This window comes from Anser cygnoides, chromosome 4, assembly GCF_040182565.1.
Source record: "Anser cygnoides isolate HZ-2024a breed goose chromosome 4, Taihu_goose_T2T_genome, whole genome shotgun sequence".
Lineage (NCBI taxonomy): Eukaryota > Metazoa > Chordata > Aves > Anseriformes > Anatidae > Anser > Anser cygnoides.
The window spans coordinates 26,944,512-26,966,746 of record NC_089876.1 but is presented as its reverse complement, the minus strand read 5'-3'; the positions used below and the strand labels follow the sequence as shown (position 1 = coordinate 26,966,746).

At 40.3% G+C, this 22,235-nt stretch overlaps 1 protein-coding gene across 5 annotated transcripts in view; it reads left to right on the top strand.

Moving 5' to 3' along the window:
* GABRA4 (gamma-aminobutyric acid type A receptor subunit alpha4) overlaps positions 1-18,528 on the top strand; it is a 50,900-nt gene extending 32,372 nt beyond the window's left edge. For 2 of the 5 annotated variants that reach the window (XM_066995831.1, XM_048072917.2), the window contains one exon: positions 7,883-18,528. In XM_066995831.1, the coding sequence (XP_066851932.1) occupies positions 7,883-8,416 (534 nt within the window). In that variant the 3' untranslated portion in view covers positions 8,417-18,528. The other 3 variants (XM_048072919.2, XM_048072918.2, XM_066995832.1) reach the window with 3 other exon arrangements.
* Positions 18,529-22,235: the final 3,707 nt, after the last annotated feature.

The following is a 22,235-nucleotide window of genomic DNA, read 5'->3' as shown; positions in this document are numbered from 1 at the left end:
CTGGGTAGGCGTACAGAACTGTCTTGTTGCTTCCAGAGCATTTGCCATGAATCTTAGGTGGGAGAAATACCTACTGTGCTTCATCTTGGAGTCTGAGCAGGCTTATGTCCTGCCTGTTCTGTCTCAGAGAACTGTTTTAGTAACCAGAATACTTACGAGGTAGTGCATGGGATGTTTGCTAAGCTCTTATTGAAAGCTGTTCTTGTTCTGTTAAATGATTTATATAGGGCTGAGGAGAATGAGAGGAACTGATTCTGGGGTCAGCTTGTCTGGGCTTTCAATGCAATGGGAGGGTGAGATTGAAGCATGCAGAACGCAACTTCTATAGGAAGGAAATGAGAACCACTTGTCATGGGATATCCAGTAGCCTGGTGGGTAAGCACTTGAGAGGTGGGAGACCTAGGCTGATATCCCTGCCACAGTCTGGGCAGATTTCAGAAGTGGTCATCTTTCACCAAACACAGGTTCCCATCCTGGGTGCTGGGCTACTGTAGAGAGGGACACAGTCTTTTTGTGTGTATCTTTTCATAGAGTGACTTAGCTATCTAGCCTCAGGAAAGAGCTCAGAGCCTAGAGTGCCGGATAGAGTTTGATGCCTGCTACTCTAAAGGCATGTAATTTCAACTCTGCTCTTACCTAGGGCGTTTCTCCCCAGCTTTGACAGCTGCTTGCTGGATGTCAAAGTGTTAGCTCTCTGCTGCTTCTAGGCATTGGATACTTAGGATTGGTACCGGATGGTGATGTTGTCACTTGTAAATTCCACTGTGAATTTATCCTTGAGAAGGTAGAAGATACTGCTTTAAATATTGTACTTTGTCCTAAAGAGATACCATTTCAGTGAAATCCTGCGTCAAAGATGTGCTAAGGATCTAGAAAATGCATTGGCATGCACTGCTGAGCTCCCTGTTTCAGTAAACAAATGGTGTAAAAGCAGCCCTGGGACCTTGCATAATGTTCCTCTGAGAGTCTGTGGTAGGATGAGGCTGAGCAGAGGTACTGAAGTGTCCACGTATCTAACCCCAGGACTGCTGAATTGTTTTCCACAGTGTGCTGGAGCTGATTAGAATAGCAGCTCTGCATTACATTGCAAATGCGTGGCCCTAGTTCCAGCGTGTACCTGCTCATAAGCAGTTGGTGATGGCTGTGTCCCCTAGAAGCCAGAGGCCTGTGAAGAGGATTTTAATGTCAAGTACTACTGAATCTGTGTTAGGCTGGCCAGTAGGACCTGCTTTATTTTGGACTCCAATCCCAACAGGATGTATCTATAGTATACATTACAAACAAATTAAAAACTGCAGGGAATAATTGAAAGCTGCTACGTAGAGCACAAATAGGATATAGGAAGATGCTGTTGAGATGTATGAAGGAGATAACTGTATAGTGGTACCAAGACAAGAATATCTCAAAGCTTTCAGCATTCTTTGTGTTCATGTTCTTAAATACAATCACAGGATGAAGTTGCCTGATATCCTGGCATTTGCTTTTATCATTACCGTGTTCCCCCTAGAACTTGGCATGTGACTTCTAAATAGTGTTCTTGTTTGTTTTACAGATTCTAGGTTGGCCTTATCATAGGAAAGATGTACTGTGGCTGTTACCACCTCTCTTTGTTCTGTAACAAGATGACTAAGTTTGTCAGTTCAATATTGTGTATTGCTGTGCTGATGATCCCATTCCCATGAATCTCAGCTGAGCTGCTGCAGACTACTTCAGTTCATGCTAAATTTGCAATCTGACTTCATTGAAGTGCAAAGTTGGCTCGCTTGTCGAAAAACTGGCAATACATACAAAACAATGCGGTACTTTACTTTTTGGCTCAAGTCAAGATTTATATAGGCTTAGAGAATGTTGCAGGATTTCCACATTATGTGAGCAGCTGTTTATAGTGTGCCAACCTTGTTAAATATTGAAGAGGTTAGATTGACTCATGTTTGTGCATCATTCTCGTGTGGTAGTAAATAGCAGTATCCATCGAAGTTGAGCTTAAATGTAAAAGGAAATGATCTGTGAGTGGATTTTATTTATTTATTTATTGTGATAGGAAGCTTTTTCGTCTATACATTTTATCACAGAAGTTTACCATCAATCTTGCTCCATGAATCTGCCATAGTATTTAACAATAGATCATATAGATTTATTTTAAAGTATGCTAACACCATCCTTCATTTTATTATTCACAGTCAATTGCTTGTGAATCTACTTGTCAAGGGAAGGAAGCAGCATTAATTACCACGTTTTACACATGCCTGCAAGGAGGTTTGTTTAGTTATCCTATCTTTAAGTCAGATAAAATGGACTTTCTGCTCTGGGACTAGCAAAAAAAGGCATCTTGCATCAGGGCTCTCGACCTAGGAAGAATTCATACTGAACGTATTTTTCCCAATTTCAGTTAAAATTGTTTTAAAGAAAAAAAACCCTGCAAAATAGTATGTATTGCTTAAAATTAAGGCAAGATCTCTCTGCTTTTTAATGCAGTAAATATTTCTAAAGTTGTTTGCAATACTGCATGTTGTTTCATTGATCATGATATAATGATCAATGGAATGGTGGGGCTTAGATTATTCCAAATCTGGTTCCATATTAATGGGGTTAATATCAAATTTGGTGGAAATCTGTTATCACCTCACGTAAATTAGGATATGTCTAATATTATTATTTGGGGCAGGTAAAAACAACCAAACCCCTGAGCTAAAACAATTCTTAGCTGAAGTGCTGGGAATTACCAGTCACTTGTGTGACATGCTTTTGCACTGGTATATTGGAAGGCTACATCTTGGCGAAAATCTGACATACTCTGCTCTAAGCTGTAAATCATACGATCACACCTCTTTGTTGCAAGCTGCAGTGAGGTTTGTGCTTGATTCTTTAGTTTCAGTACACAGATTACCTAAAGAACTTGGATGTTGTAGCACACCATCCAGAGAGATGGTGGGATCTCGGTCCTGTGTATGCACCTGATGCCTCAGGAGATGGAGGTCTCTGAGGGAGCAATGCTGAAATCTCAAATCCAGGGAGCCAAGTCCCAGCCAGATGGAGCATTATGGAAGAGGCCTTTAATTTGCATTTCTCTGGGCTTCAGATGTGTAAAGTTGGGCTTCAGGAACTGCTATTTACAACTAACGTGTTCTAGTGTTTTCAACAAATAGGGAGGCAGAGGTGCGTCCCATGTTGGAGAGCTGGGAGATATGAACAGAATGAGTTATTTCCCTGCCTGACAGAATTTGAACCTCCTGTCCTGTTCCATGTCCCCCTGCCTCTCTGGTCTGAGTATGCTAACACATAGGGTGGGTGCTCCTTAAATCTCTTTATATACACTTTTTTGGACTAATGAAATACTTGTTTGGACAGAAAGGAATAGCGATTATGAATCTCTTATGAAAGACGGTATCCTCTTGGGGTAAGATACAGTAAAGCAGAGTACGTATCACTTGTGGTTTGCTAGTGGTTGTGAATTGTGGAGCTGGTTGGAAAGGTCAGAATGACAGGCTGTTTCAAAGGAAGGGTGAGGTGTCAGTTGCCATAAGCATTAAGTTGGCCTGCTTTATAAAAAGGCAATCTTTATCAAACATACTAAGGCAGGTTTTGTATGCTGTGGTACGTTGCATTTTATGAGAGCTTCCAGACTCTCATTTGTCATTCCTGAGCTACAGCATGCTAAAAGTCTCCCAAAAATCTCACCCAAATGTCTCTAGAAAATCAGTTCCTTTCAGAATCCAGAGTGAGAATGTAAAAAAATGTGGACTCAGTGTTTCCTGTGGAGCCCCATCTGGAGTAGCACAGCAGCTCTGTGTTGTTTCAGGATAATTGAGTGTTTGCCTGACTTGCCCTTGGAAAGGAGTCTTTCCCTTCATTTCTTGGGTTGCATTTAATTTGGCTTCCATTTGATTTTCATGTTCTATTTCTTGTTCTGATGCCTCCAAACTAAAAGCTACCAATTGGCAGTAGTTTTGTGTTTCTTACTGTTATATAAAGCAAGCAAACAAACAAAAGTAAAATATTTTTAGGAAGCAGCAAGCGTTTTACATCACATATATCATTTTTGTTGTTCAGATTATCACAATGTCCTTTTACTAGGGATATGCACCATAACTGAAATATCTGTGAATGTTTTCCTTAATACAAACCAAATGTAGCATTTTAGTATGTTTTGTAATCTAGTGATTAGTCTGACTTTTGCTGATGTCAATGCAATTTGGTTCTTTAATACTTGGCTGTGGGATCAACCTTGTTTAACGTTTTTATTAGTGACCTTGGCACAAGGCAGTAGTAGAATGATGCAATCTTCAGATGATGTAGGGCTGTGAGATGGCATCAGTAGACAGAAGGAATAAATTAATGTAGGAAGAAATGAATGATCTTGATAACGTTTGATAAAGGAGAATATAGGGTCACAACTATACTATGATACACCACCACAAACCAGTAACAAGAATTTTTGTTAGAAATTTTTCAACTGGAGAAAAGAAAAAATGAGAGATGTGTGAGAGTTATGAAGGAGGAGAACTAGCTATTGTCATGAGGTAGTCTTGAATACGGCATGTGCAAAGAAACAGTTTGTGGAGAGAGCTGGTGGGCACTGTACTGGTAAGGCCACCCTGGGAATCAGCTTGCATCCTGCTCAGCTTTGGCAGGGCACTGAGCTAGGTGCTCACCACTCACAACTGTGCTGGTGAGAGGTGGGCAGCTTTCCCCACTGCTCCATTTTTTGTTTCCTCAGTGCATGCTGATTCTGCAAATCCTACTGGGTACAGGAGGAGCTGGAACATGCTCCCCTTAGAAAGGGCTTCAGGGATGTGTGAGGTATTGGAGCTAAGCATCTCCCCAGGAGATTTTCTGTCTCCAATATTGAAGTTGCTCCCAGCACTGCTAGAGAGAACATTATTGCTTAACTAGCTGCTCCAGCAATGGTCAAAGCCCCTGCCTTTCCATGTGTAATGTAATATCTTTCTCCCTACAAGGTGCTTATTCCAGTGCATTTCAAGGACAAGGTTTAATTCAAGAACACAAATCCAAACTATGACATCAAACAAGAACAACTCTTTTTCAGTGATCTGTTAACTGTGGAGCAAGTTAGAGCACAGAAGTTAGAAATGATATTTCCAAGCACTTGGAAGGCGATTTTCAGAGAATTAACAAGGAATGCACCCTTATTTTGTAGGCTTATTATGCAGTGCTATGTTGTGATATCTTATGAGGTTGTCTATTCTGGTTCCACATGCACATTAGTACATCTACATGTACTTAGGCAGAAACTGGGTTTCTCTAAATGTTAGGTTCCTGAAGTACTGGACTTTTTTGTGTACTATTGGCAAGAAAAAAATACTCACTAGGATTTTAGTTACACATTTTGAACATTTGAAATGGTATACATATAACTTTATTCTTGACCAAACACTGCAATGGGACATGAGTAGAGGGTTAAGTAGCAACCAGCCCTATTTGGTTATTTGGATGACAGCTGGAGTAGCAGGGGAAGAGGAGGTATTGTGTATTTCTATGGATGGAAGCAAACGCCCGCAGAAGAACCAGAGGTGACTACAGTGTGCAAAGGAGCCTGGCTCTTACCTGTCTGTCATACCAGTGTCTGTAGTTGATGCACAGAAGGGAAGGACACTGACGTGGCTGTTGAAAACAGGTGACACATCTTGTCCAAGCTACAGAGCAGGTCTACTTCATAACCCTTGTCCCAGCCTGTGGGCTGGAATACTGGCTGCAAAGGGCTAAACAAAACCAGGTTGTCCAAGGATCAGTGCATGACAGGTAAACTCACCTCTTCTGAGTGACTCTAGTGCCAGCCCCTCTGTAGCACAGAGCTGTTATTTTGGTCAGTTAGCATCAATGACTTGCATCTACTTACCTTTTCAAGCCTTCGAGTGATATGCAGCACTGTGTCAGGTATTACCAAATGTATAGCAAACACTCCTGTCCTGATTGTATTTTAGAATTTAAATTTAGCAGTCTCAAAAAGATGCTTTACTATTCCTGGGTCATTGATAACCCTAGTGTGAAAGTATCCAAACTGCACACCTGTGTGTGCTTCTGCGCTTCCCAAATAGTGACTCAGGCTTCTCTTTCAAACAGTACCATTAGCGTTTCTTTCAGGAAACACACGTTTCCTCTGGTGTTTATGCAGTAATTCCAGTCCTCTGCTTCTTTGGATTGCAGATGCATAAAAATAAAGAAAACGTATTGACACACTTCTATGCAGGAAGGAAAACTGTGAAACCTAAGAGGGATTCTTTAATATATCAACCATGAGCTGGCAAATACATCAGCCGTGAACTGGCTGCTATTCATGACTGTATATGCGACAGCTTCACACAAATTCAAGCCAGCAGTATTGCCAGTGATTGATTTGTACTGCAATGAACAGAATTTGGGACCAGCATTCTGGTCATAACGGGAGTGCTGCACATGTCAAGCAATTTATTATTGTTATTCTGTATTCTTTTTTTTTTTCCAGATATTTTTCAGCTCCTGTTTCTGTATTTTCTTAAGCAAAATAGCTAAGCACAACTGATGCAGCAGACAGACATGGTTGTCACTCTTCTCACTGTTCAAGGCACTAGTACCTTGAATAATACCCCAGTTATTCTCCGTTACTGCTCTGGCACTCGGTGGAGAGAATCGTTGTTGGATGAAGGAGGGAGGAGGGATTGCTGCCTGCTTTCTCTCTTTGTTGTGCTGTGATCTTTGGCAGGGTTCTTTGGTCTGGGGAAAAGGGAAGTAATGGAGCCAAAGACACAGCAGCCTGAGGTGGTACAGGGCAATGCTTGGGAAGAGTATATCAGAGATATGCAAAATATGATTTTTGATGCATATAACAAGGGATTGTTTAGTCCTGTCATTACACCTGCATTGCTGCTGTTGAGCATGTATACCCTACCCGTGAATAAATCCATGTTTCATGAAAAGCAGTGGGCCTTTGTGCAAAACGTTATTCATATATCTAAAAAAAGTGCAGAGATGGTGATTTAAAAGACTGCTTTTCAGGTACCCTTCCTGAAGGGGCTTCAGGAGATGTTAGGCTTCCTCTTAAATACAAAGGACAGAGCCCGAGTCCCAGTCTCAGAAGTCAGTAAAATATTAAAACCTGCTGGATTTGCCATCTGTACATCCTTATCTGTATTTTAGTTTCTCATCTAGCCTAATAAGTACTATTTGGCTTAAATATATCTTTCAGAATGACATCCGGACTTGCCTGAAGACATCGAGTAATGGAGAATTCACCACTTTTCTTAGTTAATTAATGGAAAGAAGTAGTTGATGAAAGACTGATTTATTCACTGGTTCAGTTGCAGCTGGATAATTTATTGCCTGTGGTTGATGTGAAAAAGCATTGACTTTTTTTTTTTGAAAGAACAAGAAAGGGGTAACTTGGTTTGGTAAATACTAGAATTTTAATATCATTTACTAAATAAGGTAAACTAGAGCTCCTAATATATGGTAGCTACTTTTGCAGAGATGAAAAGCAGAAGTTAAACCATCATGGCTGGTAAGTCAGTTCTAGAATATTTGTATATTATCAGATAAATAAGCAAGCATCAGACAATTTTATTTGGTGGTGAGCCCGAAAAAATCCCAACCCAAGAATGCTTAGCCTCATCTTACTAAGTTTACATAGGTACTGCATCACATGGAGTGTGAAGTGTTGGATATGTTCACCTTGGTATTACAGCCACAGGTAAAAGGAATTCTTGTTTATCACTTTATATGCTATGAAACCTATTTCCGTGAGCATGTGGTATTTTTGTGCTTCAGGATCAAGCTACTATTGATATTTGTGAGTATTATTCAGTTAATACTTGACTATAAAGTTTCCATTGCTTCTGTTTAAGTGTTTGTTTTAGGAATGACTAGTATTTTTTTTGTAACTTTGCAGAGTACAGATGCCAATTCAAATGTGAGGAAAAGAACGAATGCCACAGTACAGTCAGAAGCTGATGGTGGGAGCCGAATTGACACAAGGCACAGCTCTATCCAGACTCCCTCAGTAGCTCAGGGGTCTTCTGACATTACACCCCACTCTCTTTCTGCATCAAGTCCCAACCCTTTTACACGCATCAATGCATCAGAGACATTATCTTCTGCAAGAGCTACCCCTCCAGCTCCTCCTTCTACCCCAATTTTAACTGGATTTGTATCCCAGCATGCCACAGCTGGATCCCCTTCCATTCAGCACTTGCTTGGATCTAGACTGGAGCAGATTCAGACCACCACACCTAATACGTTAGGAGCATCTGCAAAACCATCGGCTGTCACACCACCTGCTCCCCCTGCCTCCCACTCTGGCACTAGTAAGATAGACAAATATGCACGCATTTTATTTCCTGTTACCTTTGGAGCATTTAACATGGTCTACTGGGTGGTGTATCTATCCAAGGATACCATGGAAAAATCAGAAAGTCTAATGTAGTTTTGCTGCTATGTAGTAGTTCCTAAATTATACTCACATTTGATGCAGAGTTTCTTCTTTTGAAACTATTTAAAAAAGAAGTCAATTCTTATTTATAAAAGCTGTGTGCTACTTTCCCGTTGTAAAGGCTGGAGTTATTGGGGATAATTAGTTAAGTCTTTCCAGAGTAAAAGGTAACAGAATTGTCTTCCTCCCTTCAGCTAGCAGTGAACCATCACTCTCTTCAGACAGACTGCTCGCCTTTGGGAGGAACATGCAGAGGGAAAAAATCAAAGGCAGAGGTGCACAACTGTGCAGTGGAACACATCTTGACTGCTAGGAATTATGCATGCTGATTACCACAAATCCCTGAGGCACTTAGCACCGCTGTCTGGACACAGCATTGCATTCTTTGAGTGCAAGGCCTATGTCCTGAATATTTTGACAGTACTTGCTAGAAAAGGACTTTCCCTGCTAGATTAAAATTGGCAGAATGGGGGAAAAATGAGCAGTGGAACGAGAAAACGGAGTCCAGCCTGGGAGAGTGCAACTCCAGAAAAGTTATGCAAAGGAGTTGTAGAGCTCCATATATTTTTACTAAGCATTATTTTGCATTGCAACCTGGGAAATTCTCACTTAAAATAGGAATGAGTGAACCTTATAAAATCTGAAATCTGATGTAATTCTCAAAATTTGAGTTTTTTGTTTGGTAAGGTGATCTTAAATGTGATTCTTCTTAAACTTTGCTGACCAGCTTGAGTGGATTTATTCCTAAATTACATCTGTTGAGGTAGAAGGCAACCAGGCCCACAGTGTTCAACTGTTTGAATTTTGTTCTTTCCTTTGGATGCTTTTGGGTTTGTTGTTTTTTGTTTATTTATTTTCCATATTTTTCAGTCACACTCCTCTGATTTCCTTTGAACACTTATTTCTTCCCCCTCTTTTATATAATATTTGTTTCAAGTTAAATTTTCAACAAATTTTGAAGTAGCTTCAGAATCGAGCAAAACACATTTTCCAGTGCTTTGATGAGCGTGGCTATGGCACATCTTTGAGTGAACGCAAGACACCCTTTTCTGAAGGAACGTTGTGACATAAATAGGAGAAGAATGCTTCTAGGCGAAGCAGGGTGGAACACAAGGTATATTTATGGTCAATTCGTTTCTCTTATGCTATGGTATAGATAGGTGCTTTCTTTAGTGGCTCAATATGCAAGCAGGCAATTACCTGTCTTTATTAAAACAACAACAAAAATGTGTATGGTTTAAACATGATAAAAATGTTATCTGCATTGTTCTTTTCACTAGAACGGGTAGAAGATATGCTGGCAATAAATCTAAACATGTTTGCACAGATCCATCTGGCTAGGCAAATGGCTACTGTTTCTGTGCAGGTGACAAATGAAAAATCAAATTCTCAGCTGTGATCTCACCATGCCTTTAAAGGGTCGGGAAGCAGTTGATTCTCCTTCAAGTGGGCTAATTCTTATCTTCAGTTAATTTGTGTAGCAGATTGATAGCCCATTGTCAAAGTTTTATGCTGGGGGGCAGATAAGGTGAGTGTTGTGGGGTTCTCTGCCCAAGTAGTGGTCGAGTGACTGAGAGACTGATGGAAATCACAAGCATCTGATGATTGAGATCACGCATGAGACTGCCCTAGACTGAGTTGGGACAAGAATCAGTGTACAGTGACCATATCTCTGTGCCTCGTTCTATCTGTCCAAATTTTATAGCTTTTTCATATTTGTGGATCTGACCTGCCAGCTTACAGGACCTGGGATAATGCAAGAAATGTGTCTTACAGTATGTAGTGTGGATCCCAGTCTACTACTTCATGTATAGCATTAGAATGTGTATGACAGGATGTATAGGATTTGGGATGTCTTACATGACTTTATTAAGATGTAATAATATAAACAGTTACCTTAATCTTTTTTGTTTAGTTAAGTGATATTCTCAAGAGGCTAGGCACGGTCCTTTCCAACAACACTCCTTGGAAAACCATTACACGTGCCACAGCACAGAAACAGAAATGGAGCACCCGTGCAGGTTGTCTAGCTGCAGTAGTTTGCATCTTTGGAGGTATCACTAGGACCTGTGACAGTTTCTTCCCTAATTTAGTCACATTATTATAGATTGTCAGAATAGAAGGTACTCTCCAAGAGATGGTTTGTTTATTTTGTGAAGAAGAAACAAAATTAATCCTTTGCCAATTGCTGATCATAATTGCACAAGAGATATATTTTTCCTACTATAAAGAACAATGGCTTTGTATGTGTTGGGAACCTAGTGTTTGCTCCAGATGTTACTGAAGTTATTCTTTGCTTTTCTCTCTGATGAAAAACAAGGATGTTTTCTCTCAGACAGAGCTTTAAACGATTCACGAGAAATAGCTGTCTCTTCCTTTCCACCCAACCCCCTATACTGCTCATATAATCAGCTTTTTTGGTGCATTGTTCAGTAGGATCAACACTGGTTCAGCCTATTTGACCAAGGTCAATCTAAATGTGCTACTTGAATTCATTTGTATGTCCTGTTTCATATTGAAGACTTATAAGGAGGAGAAAAGGATTGCAAAAATTAATAGAATTCCAGTTATTAATTTCTATGCTTCCATGTTAGAAGAAATTTTTAATCATATCTCAGAACAAATGTTTTTAATCTGTCAATATATTTCTGAATTACCTTCCAACACTTGCATGTTAATATTCAAAATGAGATATAAAAATTCTCATCGAGTCTAGGACTAATTTATTGTACTGTGCTACATTATTGTGTTCCTGTGTATGAAGAAATTATCATAACTAGCTTTCTGAAGTACATAAGGACAATGTAGATAGGAGGTTATTGTTAAAAGTGTTTTTTCCATCATATTTAATCTCCTTTTGGAGTGATCAGAAACAGTAAACAGCCTGCAGTATACTCAGAAATACTGTCTGGTTCTGAATACTGTGTAATTTAGAAGCACAAGAAAAAAAAAAGCAAGGCAGGAATATGCTAAATATAGAGGGCCAAATGTTCAACCCTGGTAACAAAAATCACAAGGGAGAGTGTTGCAGGTGTCATTTCAGTGACCAGATAGGTTACTAGGGATGGTTTTGAGTGAGATGAGCTTTACAGGATTTTTATTTTTTTAATATTGGTTTTGTCGAACGTTTTTTTTTTTTTTGACAGAAGCACAGTCGTTTAACCGATCGCTTCGGATAGTCATCTTTATAACCAGGAAAGTAAATTGTATAGAGAGCCTTCCTTACCAGGAAACAGAGATCAATCTCCACTAACTGCTGTTTCCTCGGAGACATTGTTACCAATAGCAAAACTCCCACAGATTTCAGTGATGCAGCCCCAACCAGTGATGCAGTCATTTGAGAAAACTGGTTGAAAACTCAGTTCAAGAAGATTGTCTTCACAGGTGTTGAAGTGTATTTCATAGTCAACTGTAAGGCCAAGTTGTGCAAGGTCAAATTTCTCTCGGCACGCTATTGAGAATTTTCACTGCAATTTCTAAAGTGATGAACTCAAGTAAAGAGGCAAACCCAGAGCCCAGCCCTCTTAGAGCTCAGCAGCAGTACTGGAGTCTGTCTTTGTCCCTACAGAAGGGACTTGTCTCCATCGAATGGATGTCAATGGCACATTTCTGAGGTGCTCTGGATTTCTTCTCCCATGTGTTTTTAATGAAAAAAAGCAGACTTTGTAAATTAAGTCATTCAGTCTACATTACCTTGCAATCAGGCAAGTAGACAATATGATAATTGAATGAAAGAAGCAAATAATTTAATAAGGAATGTGACTAGAGCTCTTCGTTAACAGGAGCTAAAAGTTATTGATTACAGGGAGCTCAAGCATAGTCTTGGGCATCTCATCATTTTTATGACTCAGGATGGACTTGGAAAAAAAATTGGGAAAGCCAATTAATTATATGTAATAGGATTTAACCAGTTATTTCCAGAGAAAAATGAACTAGCTACTTTTAATAAGTGCAGAATTCTTTTTCCTTCAATTTTTTTGCATACCTCCTGTATGTCATTCTGACACAGTGCACCTTATGAGGTAGTGAAGTTGCATGTATGTTGTGTCAGAACATCAGAATGTACAGTGTATATCCCTTGTGCTGTTGGTAGTGGAGGGGAAGGCCAAAGCAGAAGAAAAGAACACACAGGTTGTGTAAGAGACATACTGGCCACCTGGGACACTTTCTTGTAGGTGCTGCAGGAGATTTTCTAGGAGAATTTTAGTGTGGGAAGCTGGAGCGTGGTTTCTTCTGTAGCACACTCTCCCCCCAAATTCCAATAGCTTCCACTAAAATGGATAGCTGTTGTATGGCTAATAAAGTTATAAATTACAATACAGACAGCTGAAAAACACTGCTTTTGGATTTGTTTAATTCTAAAGTTAAAATCATGGATTAAGAAAAATGGCAAATGCATTGTTTTGAAAGCTAGGTGACATATAGCATTTAATGATGACATGGACAAAGCCAAGGATGATCAAAGTTTTAGAAGTATTAGAGAACAGCAGAGATATGTGGCTCAGTAAGTTTGCATGAGGTCAGTGGAAAGTGGAGGATGGGATGCGCTTCTCTGGATGGTCTGGCAAACATAAATCAGTACATTAAGAAGTTGAAGGAGCAGAATTGCATAAATAAAACTTCTTAGTGCAGATCCAATGGGTAAAACCAGATGGTTCAGTGGAAGGGAAATCAGGCCTACTGGTTCTCCTGGAAGGAAAAATGCATCATTTTGGAAGAGTCTGATACACACTAATTTTTATAGTCTTCATTTGTAGGTCTCAGAAACAAGTCGTAGCTTTTTTGGAGAATATGAGTGTGGTTCTGCAGTTTCAGCATGTTCTGAGTACATCAGACTTTGAAAGTAAATTTTTGGCACATTCTAAGCAAGTGTGAGTAGTGAGAAGTACAGAGCATTTGGAAAAGCTCTCTCTTTGCTAATGTTAATTACTGTGTTCTTAACTGGAGGGAATGAAAAAGCAATTATTGTAAGATAGATAGAACTTGTAAACCATACTTTATTTTCATGTGGATTTGAAAATGCGGTGGGTATCCTTTTCAGAATTGATTAGTTTTACCCTCTAGTCCATAACTTAATGCATCTACAGATCTCTCTTACACTTCCTTATTCTTTTTTATATTATTTCACCAGAAAGAGCTTACTTCAAAGCAAACCAGTTACTATCCACTGCAGCTCACTATGTTTTCTGGTCATAATTCTATTTGCTTTCCTTCTTTCCTGAGAAACCAAGAGTGTCATGTCATCTTTAAAATAAAAATAACGGAGAGGGGAAAAAAAAAAAGCCTTGGAGACTCCCTTTTTAGAAAAAGCATCCAAACTCCCATCAGCTATAAATTGATCTCTTTAAATAGTAGCATAATTTTAGTATTTAAAAATACTAATGTGATCACAGCCTGGATACATATATATAAAAACATTCAAATAATATGAATTCTCTGAATTGTAACGGAAGCAGGCTCAAGATACACTTGCAAGCAATTTTATTTTGAAAGAGTACCTTTCTGTATGCAAAGCACCATGTGAGGTAAGGATTTATTATTATTATTATCTTCATATCTGCATTTTCAAGGAAAAAGATCCTGATGGGAAAAAAAAAATATTGTACTACTGAATTAACCCTCAACTGGAACAGAGACCTGAGTTGCTCTTGCCGTTGTTGATCTACTTCACCATTTGTGGTCTATTTTAGTGAATGTTGTAACCACATAGATGGTTTGTTGGCATAAATAAGCATTTAAAGAAATAATCTTTATATGGGAATATGTTTTAGTCCTTTGAAAAATCTTAGCTGGAGATTGGGAGAAGAAGCAGGTGACTGTATGAAGCACTCAGCTGGACTTGTGAGTTCAATGCATTGCAAAACTAAGTGCTGATTTGTCTTGCCTTGTCATCTTGTGCTGGTGGCTCATCTCCATGGTAAGTAAAGATGCACAAGTATGGAGAACAATGAACTCAAGAACATGTACGAGAGTGTCATTAAAGTGCTTTCAAAGCACTTTAATAGTAGTTTTTGAACCTCCTCACTATACAGTAACTTCACAGTCTGTTTTACATTTGCAAGCTTGAAAATCTCCCTGCTAGACTTTACCAGGTCATCAAATGAGTAATATACATCATAACATATTTAAGTAAATCAGTTTTTCTGTATGTACATGCATTTCATTTTTTATTAACTTAAGACAACACTTTCTAGCACCAGACTGGTGGTGGAGATTTGAGGAGTTTGGTATAACCAGAGTTCCTGTAGAATTACATTAAGGCAGCCTTTTATAATGTGGAAGGATGCCTTTGCAGATCAATGCCAGTAGCAAATTCATAGTGGAGATGAATCCACTGCTGCTTAATCTAGGCCTTGAGTACTTGAGCCATATTTGAAGGGATCGTGGATGGGAGCTAGCTTATGTACTACCAGCCTCTGAAGCAGTCTGCATCAGACCGAGCATATTATTACATTATTACTCTACCATAAAACTATCTAACTGTGCTCCTACCTTCTTCTTGCTGTCTGCTTTGTGTGGTGAGAAGTACTGGTGTGGTCATGGCGAACTGGCTGAAATAGCTTGCCTAGCTAAAAGCAAGTTTGTCTTTTTTTGGTCTTTTGGCTGGGTTAGCAGGCAGCTGAATCAGTTCTCTGATCTCGCTCACTGTGTTAATGCTGGTACAAAGGAGGTGGCAAGGTGGCTGGGATTATGTTTTGGGGTGGATTAAAATTATTGTGAAACCACAGCTGTAGGATTCTTCCCCTGCCTCCTCTGGCATTAAAGCAGAGGCTCACAGCCTTCCTTGAACCTTAGGTGCCCGATGTGGTCATTTTTTTCCTCTACAAAGGCGATTTTGTCAATTGCATCAATGACAAATAATGGACAAAAAATACATGAAGGCCAGAATTTATGAAAGAGCTTGAGTCAAACAAGTTTTTTTAAGAGAGAGAAAAGGAAGAGAAGGGAAAACATCAGCAAGGATGAAAAATTTAGTTTCTTGCTACCAAGCAGTTATTTTAAGATATGTCCTATTAGAGGTACTAGAGCAGCATCTGGCAGGAAACAGCCTAGAAATAATTATTTCTTCATTATAAGTAAAATGAGAAAGTAATAAAGAAAACAAGTTGCTAATGTTTTCTTAGAAACGTTTATGTTCCATTGAAGTTGTTTTCATTAAAAAGCGTATTTCCATAGCCAGGAAGAATTAAGAGGCAGAATAGTAAAGGGAAAAGATTGAGTTTTATTAAATATCCTTGCTTCACTCTGATTTAGAAAATTTCTCAACCAAAAATGTAAACAATAACATTCTTTATCTTTTGGGGACTCCAAATATTTCATTTTCAGTAATGAAGCACTTTGAAACTTCTACTGTTTAACCTGATTTATGTTTAAGAGACCAAATAGAGAGATTCCTGCCTCTGGTTTAACTCAATTACAGAAGGAGGGAAAAAAATCACAACAAAAGCTTTCATTACAGTGACAGCCAGTTTTCGGAAGTGTCACCTCCCTACAAAATCTAAAGACTTCATATACCTAAATTCATGGGAAGCTTTATAGTGCTGAGCATTTCTGATAATGTGGTCAGTACAACAGCTTGTGGGCTGTGGCTGCATTTAAAGTAGCTGGAAAATGCATATCCAAAACCTTGGTACATGTATAGCATGGATCCTGTGAAAGGAAAAGATGAGTTCGTAACCCGTCATTTGGCTGCTTGAGAGCTCTGATGTTGCTGATGTGGGGAAAAGTAGGAACCTGTCGTCAGAAAAGTGATGAAGGAGAGTGAGACTGCCTCTTTTAGAGATGATGCAGATCTTATGCTGGCTTAAGCCACTTATGAAAGTGCCCCCTAAACTCCTTCCCAAGTGGGTAGCTTAGGCATAGGCTGAGTGTGATGTGGAATTCAACACCAACTGCAAATCCTGCCTGCAGATCAGCACCCTTAGTCTGTCCTAAGGTTTCTGATGCTGTGGCTGGAAGACTAGAAGGATTTGAGCAAGCAGTGACTGCCAGCTGGGGTGCATCCATCTTGCTATGCCTCCAAGCCATACCGTGATGAATCAGGGCCCTCAGAGTACTGGGGGCAGGATGGAAAATGCTCTCTTGGAGTACCCAATAGGGCAGACTAGAGCTGAAGCTCTTCTTTCAGCTCAGCACTGCTGATACTGTCTGTAACAGTACTGAACATCCCAGAGGAGGGTCAAGGTGTCCTGCACTCTTGTCTTCTCCTTGCACATCTGCGAAATGCTCTGGTATGGAGAGTGGTGGGACTGACATGAAATTGGGCATGCCTAGTGCAGCTGCTTGATAAATATCCATGGTTTCTGTAGTTGTTTTCCTAGTCCAGCAGTGGTTTAGGAAAAAAAAAAAAAGTCCAGCTGTACAAGCTCTGCTCCTGAAGCCCATGCTAGCAGCATGTGGGCTTCCTCAAAAGCAAAATAACGTCTCCAATTTTTAAAGGCACAGTTATTTTGCCCCATCAGTTGTCCTGTAGCTTAAACATTGAAAAGTTGCTTTCTCTTTGACTCTTACTTCTTTTAAATTCCCTATTATGCTGTGTATTTGTGAAGAAAATAACTGAGCTGACTCCCCCCTGCTGTCCCCCTGCTGTCTTATTTACATTTTTAAAAAAATAAGGTTCTTCACTGCACACATGGAGATCACAGGCTGTTTTGCAAATTTGGGGAAGGCAGCAAACACAGTCAGTAATTGCCTTGCTGAGTGGGAACTGGGGTCTAATAGGCCTGAACTTAGTCCTGGTAAAGCCGTCTGTTCAGCAGGAGAAGGTATCCCTACGCTGGGGAAGAACAGCTGAGCCTAAAGACTGTTAGGCATTTTGCTGAGGTAGGGTATGAGAGTTGAGGCTTAAGATCTGCTTGTTAGCTATTTTAAAACCTCCTAAATGTACAGTCTCTAAACCCATGCTTCAGCATGTCCTGCTCCTTTTTGTACTGTTTTGGTTCCTTCCAGACCTGTCCCTGACTTTGCTCCCTTGCCCCATGGCTGGGCAGGGGACCAGTAGCTGCTGGGATGCTCCAGAACACTGGGGGGGGGGGGGGGGGGGGCGGGGGGGGACACCACGAACATGGGGAGGGAGAGCTGTGGGGTTTGTTGGGAAGTGTTGCCTTGAAGACTCCTCCCCCTCGCTGCTAAAATTGGTTCATCTAATAAACAATGCGGGGCCACACTTTCTCCTGCATTCTCAAATCATGGTGGCCGGGGGTCAGGCTGGGAGGTGTTAATTTCTGTGCTGGTAAATAATTCAAAATGTAAGGGCTGTACCAGCTAAGGAACAAAAAGAAAAGGGGAATTTCTACTGTGGCTACAGCAGGTGCTATAGCTGTCTGTCATTTTTAAGTTGGGGAAAAAAATATTTACTGGTATTTTAATTAACTTTAAACTTTTCTTTTCCTGTGAAGCCCTGTCCATTGCAACCAAAGCATTTGCATTTAATCTTAGACCATTGTAAGAAATATTCCCAGTGAAAGATATGAAGCTTTTTGAAGTATTTAATCTTTGTTTTCTGTAAAAGCTGTGGCATGCAGAAAACACCCACTAAAGCAGCATAGTAGAGATGCTTCTTTAACACCCACTTAGGGAAGACCCAAATCCCCTAACTTTTCTTTCAATAATTTATTACTTCTGCAATATGTGACTGTCCTAGATGCATGTTGCAAGAGTTTGTGCCATGCTAAATTCTGGTGTGTATCCCTTTGTGTTGACCCATACCTGGGGAAAAACAGAAATGAAAACAAGGGAAGCCTTGGAGTTGAGTTCTTTTACATCATTCTTTGTGCACATTTTTGTTGCATGGAACAATGTGGCTGGAAGATTGGAAGAATCAGAGGTTAACTAAATTATTTGAATGCATATATTAAATGCTGGTCACCTGATTATACTAAAAAAAAAACTGAAAAGGTGGTTTGATAGCTGTCAACTTGTTTTGCTATTGTGCAGCTTAACTGTTACCTTCCTGTATAATGAACATCTATGTATTTGGAAAATAAATCCATCTTGCAAGAAAGATTGTGCAAAAATTGTTCCTATTATACTCCAGTGTATATTGCTGATGTCAAATAAAATACAATTGTGAGAGTTCTTAAACAGTTGTCTTTCTAATTGTGGCCTGCAGCAGGAAGAGGAGAAGCCATAAACTTCTTTGGTACGGATCCTCCCGCAGCTAGTGCTGGGACATTGATGTTAGTTAATGTGTCAGTCAGCCTAATGGACAGATAAAGGGATGGGTTTAATCAGTAATAGGATGAATGATAATTTGTTGTATAATTTCTTAGGATGGCACACCAATTTACTGATGTATTGTTGTCAAGATGTCTCACCAGGTTAATCAGCTGAGAGCTAAACAAATTGCCTTGCCTCTCTCACAGCAACAGAAACAAATAATACTCATGGTAGTGGTGCCTTCTTTCTCTCTCCTTTCTTTCTGTGAGGTGCTCTAACAGTCCTTACTCCTTGCCTTACCTGCCAGCAGTCCAGTTGCCAGCTGGTCTGCTTCATTACACCACCTAAAGTGATTTTTCTAATATTCTGTGCTTGGGCCTGATACAGCTCCCTTGCATCAGAAGGCACACGTAGACTTGCAGAAACTATGTTTCAGTGAGGGTTGAAAAATACCTAGCAATAAATATGTGTAGGGAGAAAGATGTATGGAGAAATCATTTCAGTATGTGCAGTGGCCTGTGCAGGGCAGGGAGTGGGGCACCCTTATTTCTTTTGCTTAAGGGTGGTCAGGAACATCAAATCTTTTTTTGCAGGCTGAGATGAGAGCTGTCAGAATGGCTTACAGTGCTGCAAAGTGCTGTAATTGCTGCTTGCTTCAGGGACAGATTTTGACACCAAGAAATCTTCTGTGTTTGACAACCACAGTTATTTCTTAGATTTGGGAGATTCTGCGTCCCTTTCTCCTGGCTTCTGTGGGTGTACTTTTTAAGCCTGATGCACAAACTTGTTGTTTGGGTTGCTGCTGCCGTTTAATGCTATATGGCATGATGCTACCCCACATCACATGTTTTATTAATGGCACTTGTATCGATTTGGCAGGTGATTCTGCTGTCAGACTACTTGTAAGGCCTGTTTAGCATCCCTGGAAAGTTGCTGCTGGCTTCAGAGGGTGATGGGATCCGATTTTATGCAAGTCAGAGCTTTGGCTCCTGGCAGTGTAAAAGGAATTCAGTATGCAGCCTGAAAGCAATTGGGAACTTTTCTCTGTCTGGCGTAAAGCACCTCCTAAATTCACTATTCACAGCTGTGAATGCCTTCATGTGCAGGGCTTGAGTGTGATTCATGTTTCTTGAGAGCACTGACGTCCATTCCTGATAGGCAGGAGTGTGAGACTTCTAAGTTTTTTGGTCTGGTTTGAAGAAGGGAATTGAGCCTGGGTTTGCTATGCGAGTGGTCTGTCTATAGGCCTGTGAAAAACCTGAGGCTGAGCTGGAAGTGGCTGCTCTCAATTCCCATTAAAATGTTCTGCTTTTGTACGTAGAACCCAATCCTTCTCATAAAGCAAAAACCACAGCTTGGGACTCAGTTGGGGGTGGTGGTGGTCAGGCTCTGTCTTTTCGCCTGCTGCTCTTCTCTGCTCTTTTCGTCCTTCCTTTCTGCAGGGCTTGGTCTCATGGATGTGTTCTGGGATTCTTTGTTTGAACAGTCCTGAAGAAGAGATATGTAAGTATGCTGTTAACATAATAAAAAGTCCTAGTCGCAGATCTTGAATATTACTGTTCATCTACTGAACAAACTCTGACCGAAATATAAAGGTAAAACCAGCTCTACATGTTAGCTCATGTGAGGTGATCAGAGTAAAGTTGTCCAAGATAGCAACCAGATGACAGCTGCAGTTATAAGTGAATGAACGCCTGGGAATAGGGCAGATGTGACCCAAGTGGCTTTTTGCAGCTTACGTGAGGAAGAGACAGAGAGACAGGCAGTTGTATTGACTTCACCATGGGGGAGAGCACAGCTGAGTAGTCTGGAGGAGAGGTTCAGGGGAGAGTGCAGAAGCCATCCTAGTGTGAGAGCAGGAAGGATTTGGTTGCAGCTGTGATGATCACCTATTAGGTGATGAAGACAGGAGCTGATGTGGTAAAGCCAGCAAGATTTAGAGAAATTATTTAATCATATTATATTAAACATTATAAGGTTCACTTTGTTGGAAAGTGAGGCTGAAGGGCAGCATTTAAGAGGAGCGGAGGACTTCCCTGTACTGCTGAGCTGGCTTTAACGCTGATGAAAGCCTTTGGACTGGAATTACACTGCTGCCCTGAAGGATGTTTTGAAAGGAATCTCTCTGGAAAACCAGCAGGCATGAAACTGCTGGAACAAGATGCCAAAGGCATTCTAAGAGGGGAAATGTATCCAGGTTTATTCCATGGTATTTATTTAAATTTTGGCTATGTTTCCTATATGACATTTTGTGCTTGGTCTGTGGAGATTTTTACTTTCTGAGCTGAGAAAATTTCACTTCTAACTACAGAAAACTCATTAAAAATGTATTGAAGTATTCTCTTTTTCAGATGACAAGAAGCTGAATAAAGAGCTCCTCACTCTGAAGTGTCGTGCACAACATTAAGAGAGTATGCCAAAACAGCACGAACAACTTGGTTCTTCCCAGTGTTGTATCTACTTTTTTTTTTTTTTTAACTGATTGCAGTCTGAGGTACTTCTAATGTCCTTTTCTTTACTAGGCTAATAGTTAGAGGTCTTGCCCATAAAAGACCTTCAAAGACTCCTGCCCAATTTACAATGTGCATATTGATACATGTTCCCAAATGCCATGGAAGTAACCATAACCAGTAGTCCATTACAGCAAAGGAGAAGCCTATGGGGTCCTTTGAAGCATACTGGAAAGTGCTTTTGCTTTAGGAGTTTATCCTGGATCATGAATGAGCAAAGGTGTGTGATTCTGTTGGCAGTGCAGGAGATGATTTCAGACACATTTTTCACAGTGTTTCCGGATCCCTTGTTTGACGAACACACACACACACACAGGGAGCCAGGAACCAGGTAGCGTTGTATGAAGAGTCTGTGCCTAGAGTCCCCGTGTATCTTATTGGATTCAGCCCTCAACGCTGTTAAGATGGCAGCTGATAAAAGCAGCTTATGGCTTGTTGCAATATGAGAAGTAGACTGAAATCAACTGAAAAGGTAACTTTCAGAGTTAAGCTTTATATGGGTTGTATAGACACAGAACCAGCTACAGGAGCACTATTTTTATCCTAGGGGTGCAACCTTCCTGTGCACTCCACATCAGCTTTTGGTTAAATGCTGTAGCGGTTCTGATACTTTGTTCAAAGGGAGATTTTGTAAGGGTGTACATAGCCACTTAGAAATCCACCCAGCCTCGTTATTTAAATGGGTCTGGTCCTGTCTGAACAATTTTTGCTACTGCAATATAGAAGTTTTATTTATTTATTTATTTATTTATTTTAGCATGCAATTGACTTTGATTTCTTTATTTAATCACCTTAATATTGTTATTTTCTTTTATGGAAACCAATTACATCTGTAAGAGAGTTTGGGCTGGAAGTCGTGCTTGTGGTTTCTCTAAATTTCTGGCTCTTCTAAACATCATTGCACCTTTGTTATGTGATTCATTGTGGGCTATGAAGCAGTGCGGTGACTTGGAGATGGTGTGTGTAGGCTCTGCTTGGTATGTTGAGAGCTGCAGGTTGGGAAGGTGGGATTCCTTGGGGTTGCAGAAGCAGGACCCTGACCAGCACATGGGAGGAGGTCTGATTCCATGCTCTCCATGTGGCTCCCAGCCTCTTTAAGCACTCTGTCTGTCAGTTGCTCCTTCTGGAATTAGCCTTAAAACCCC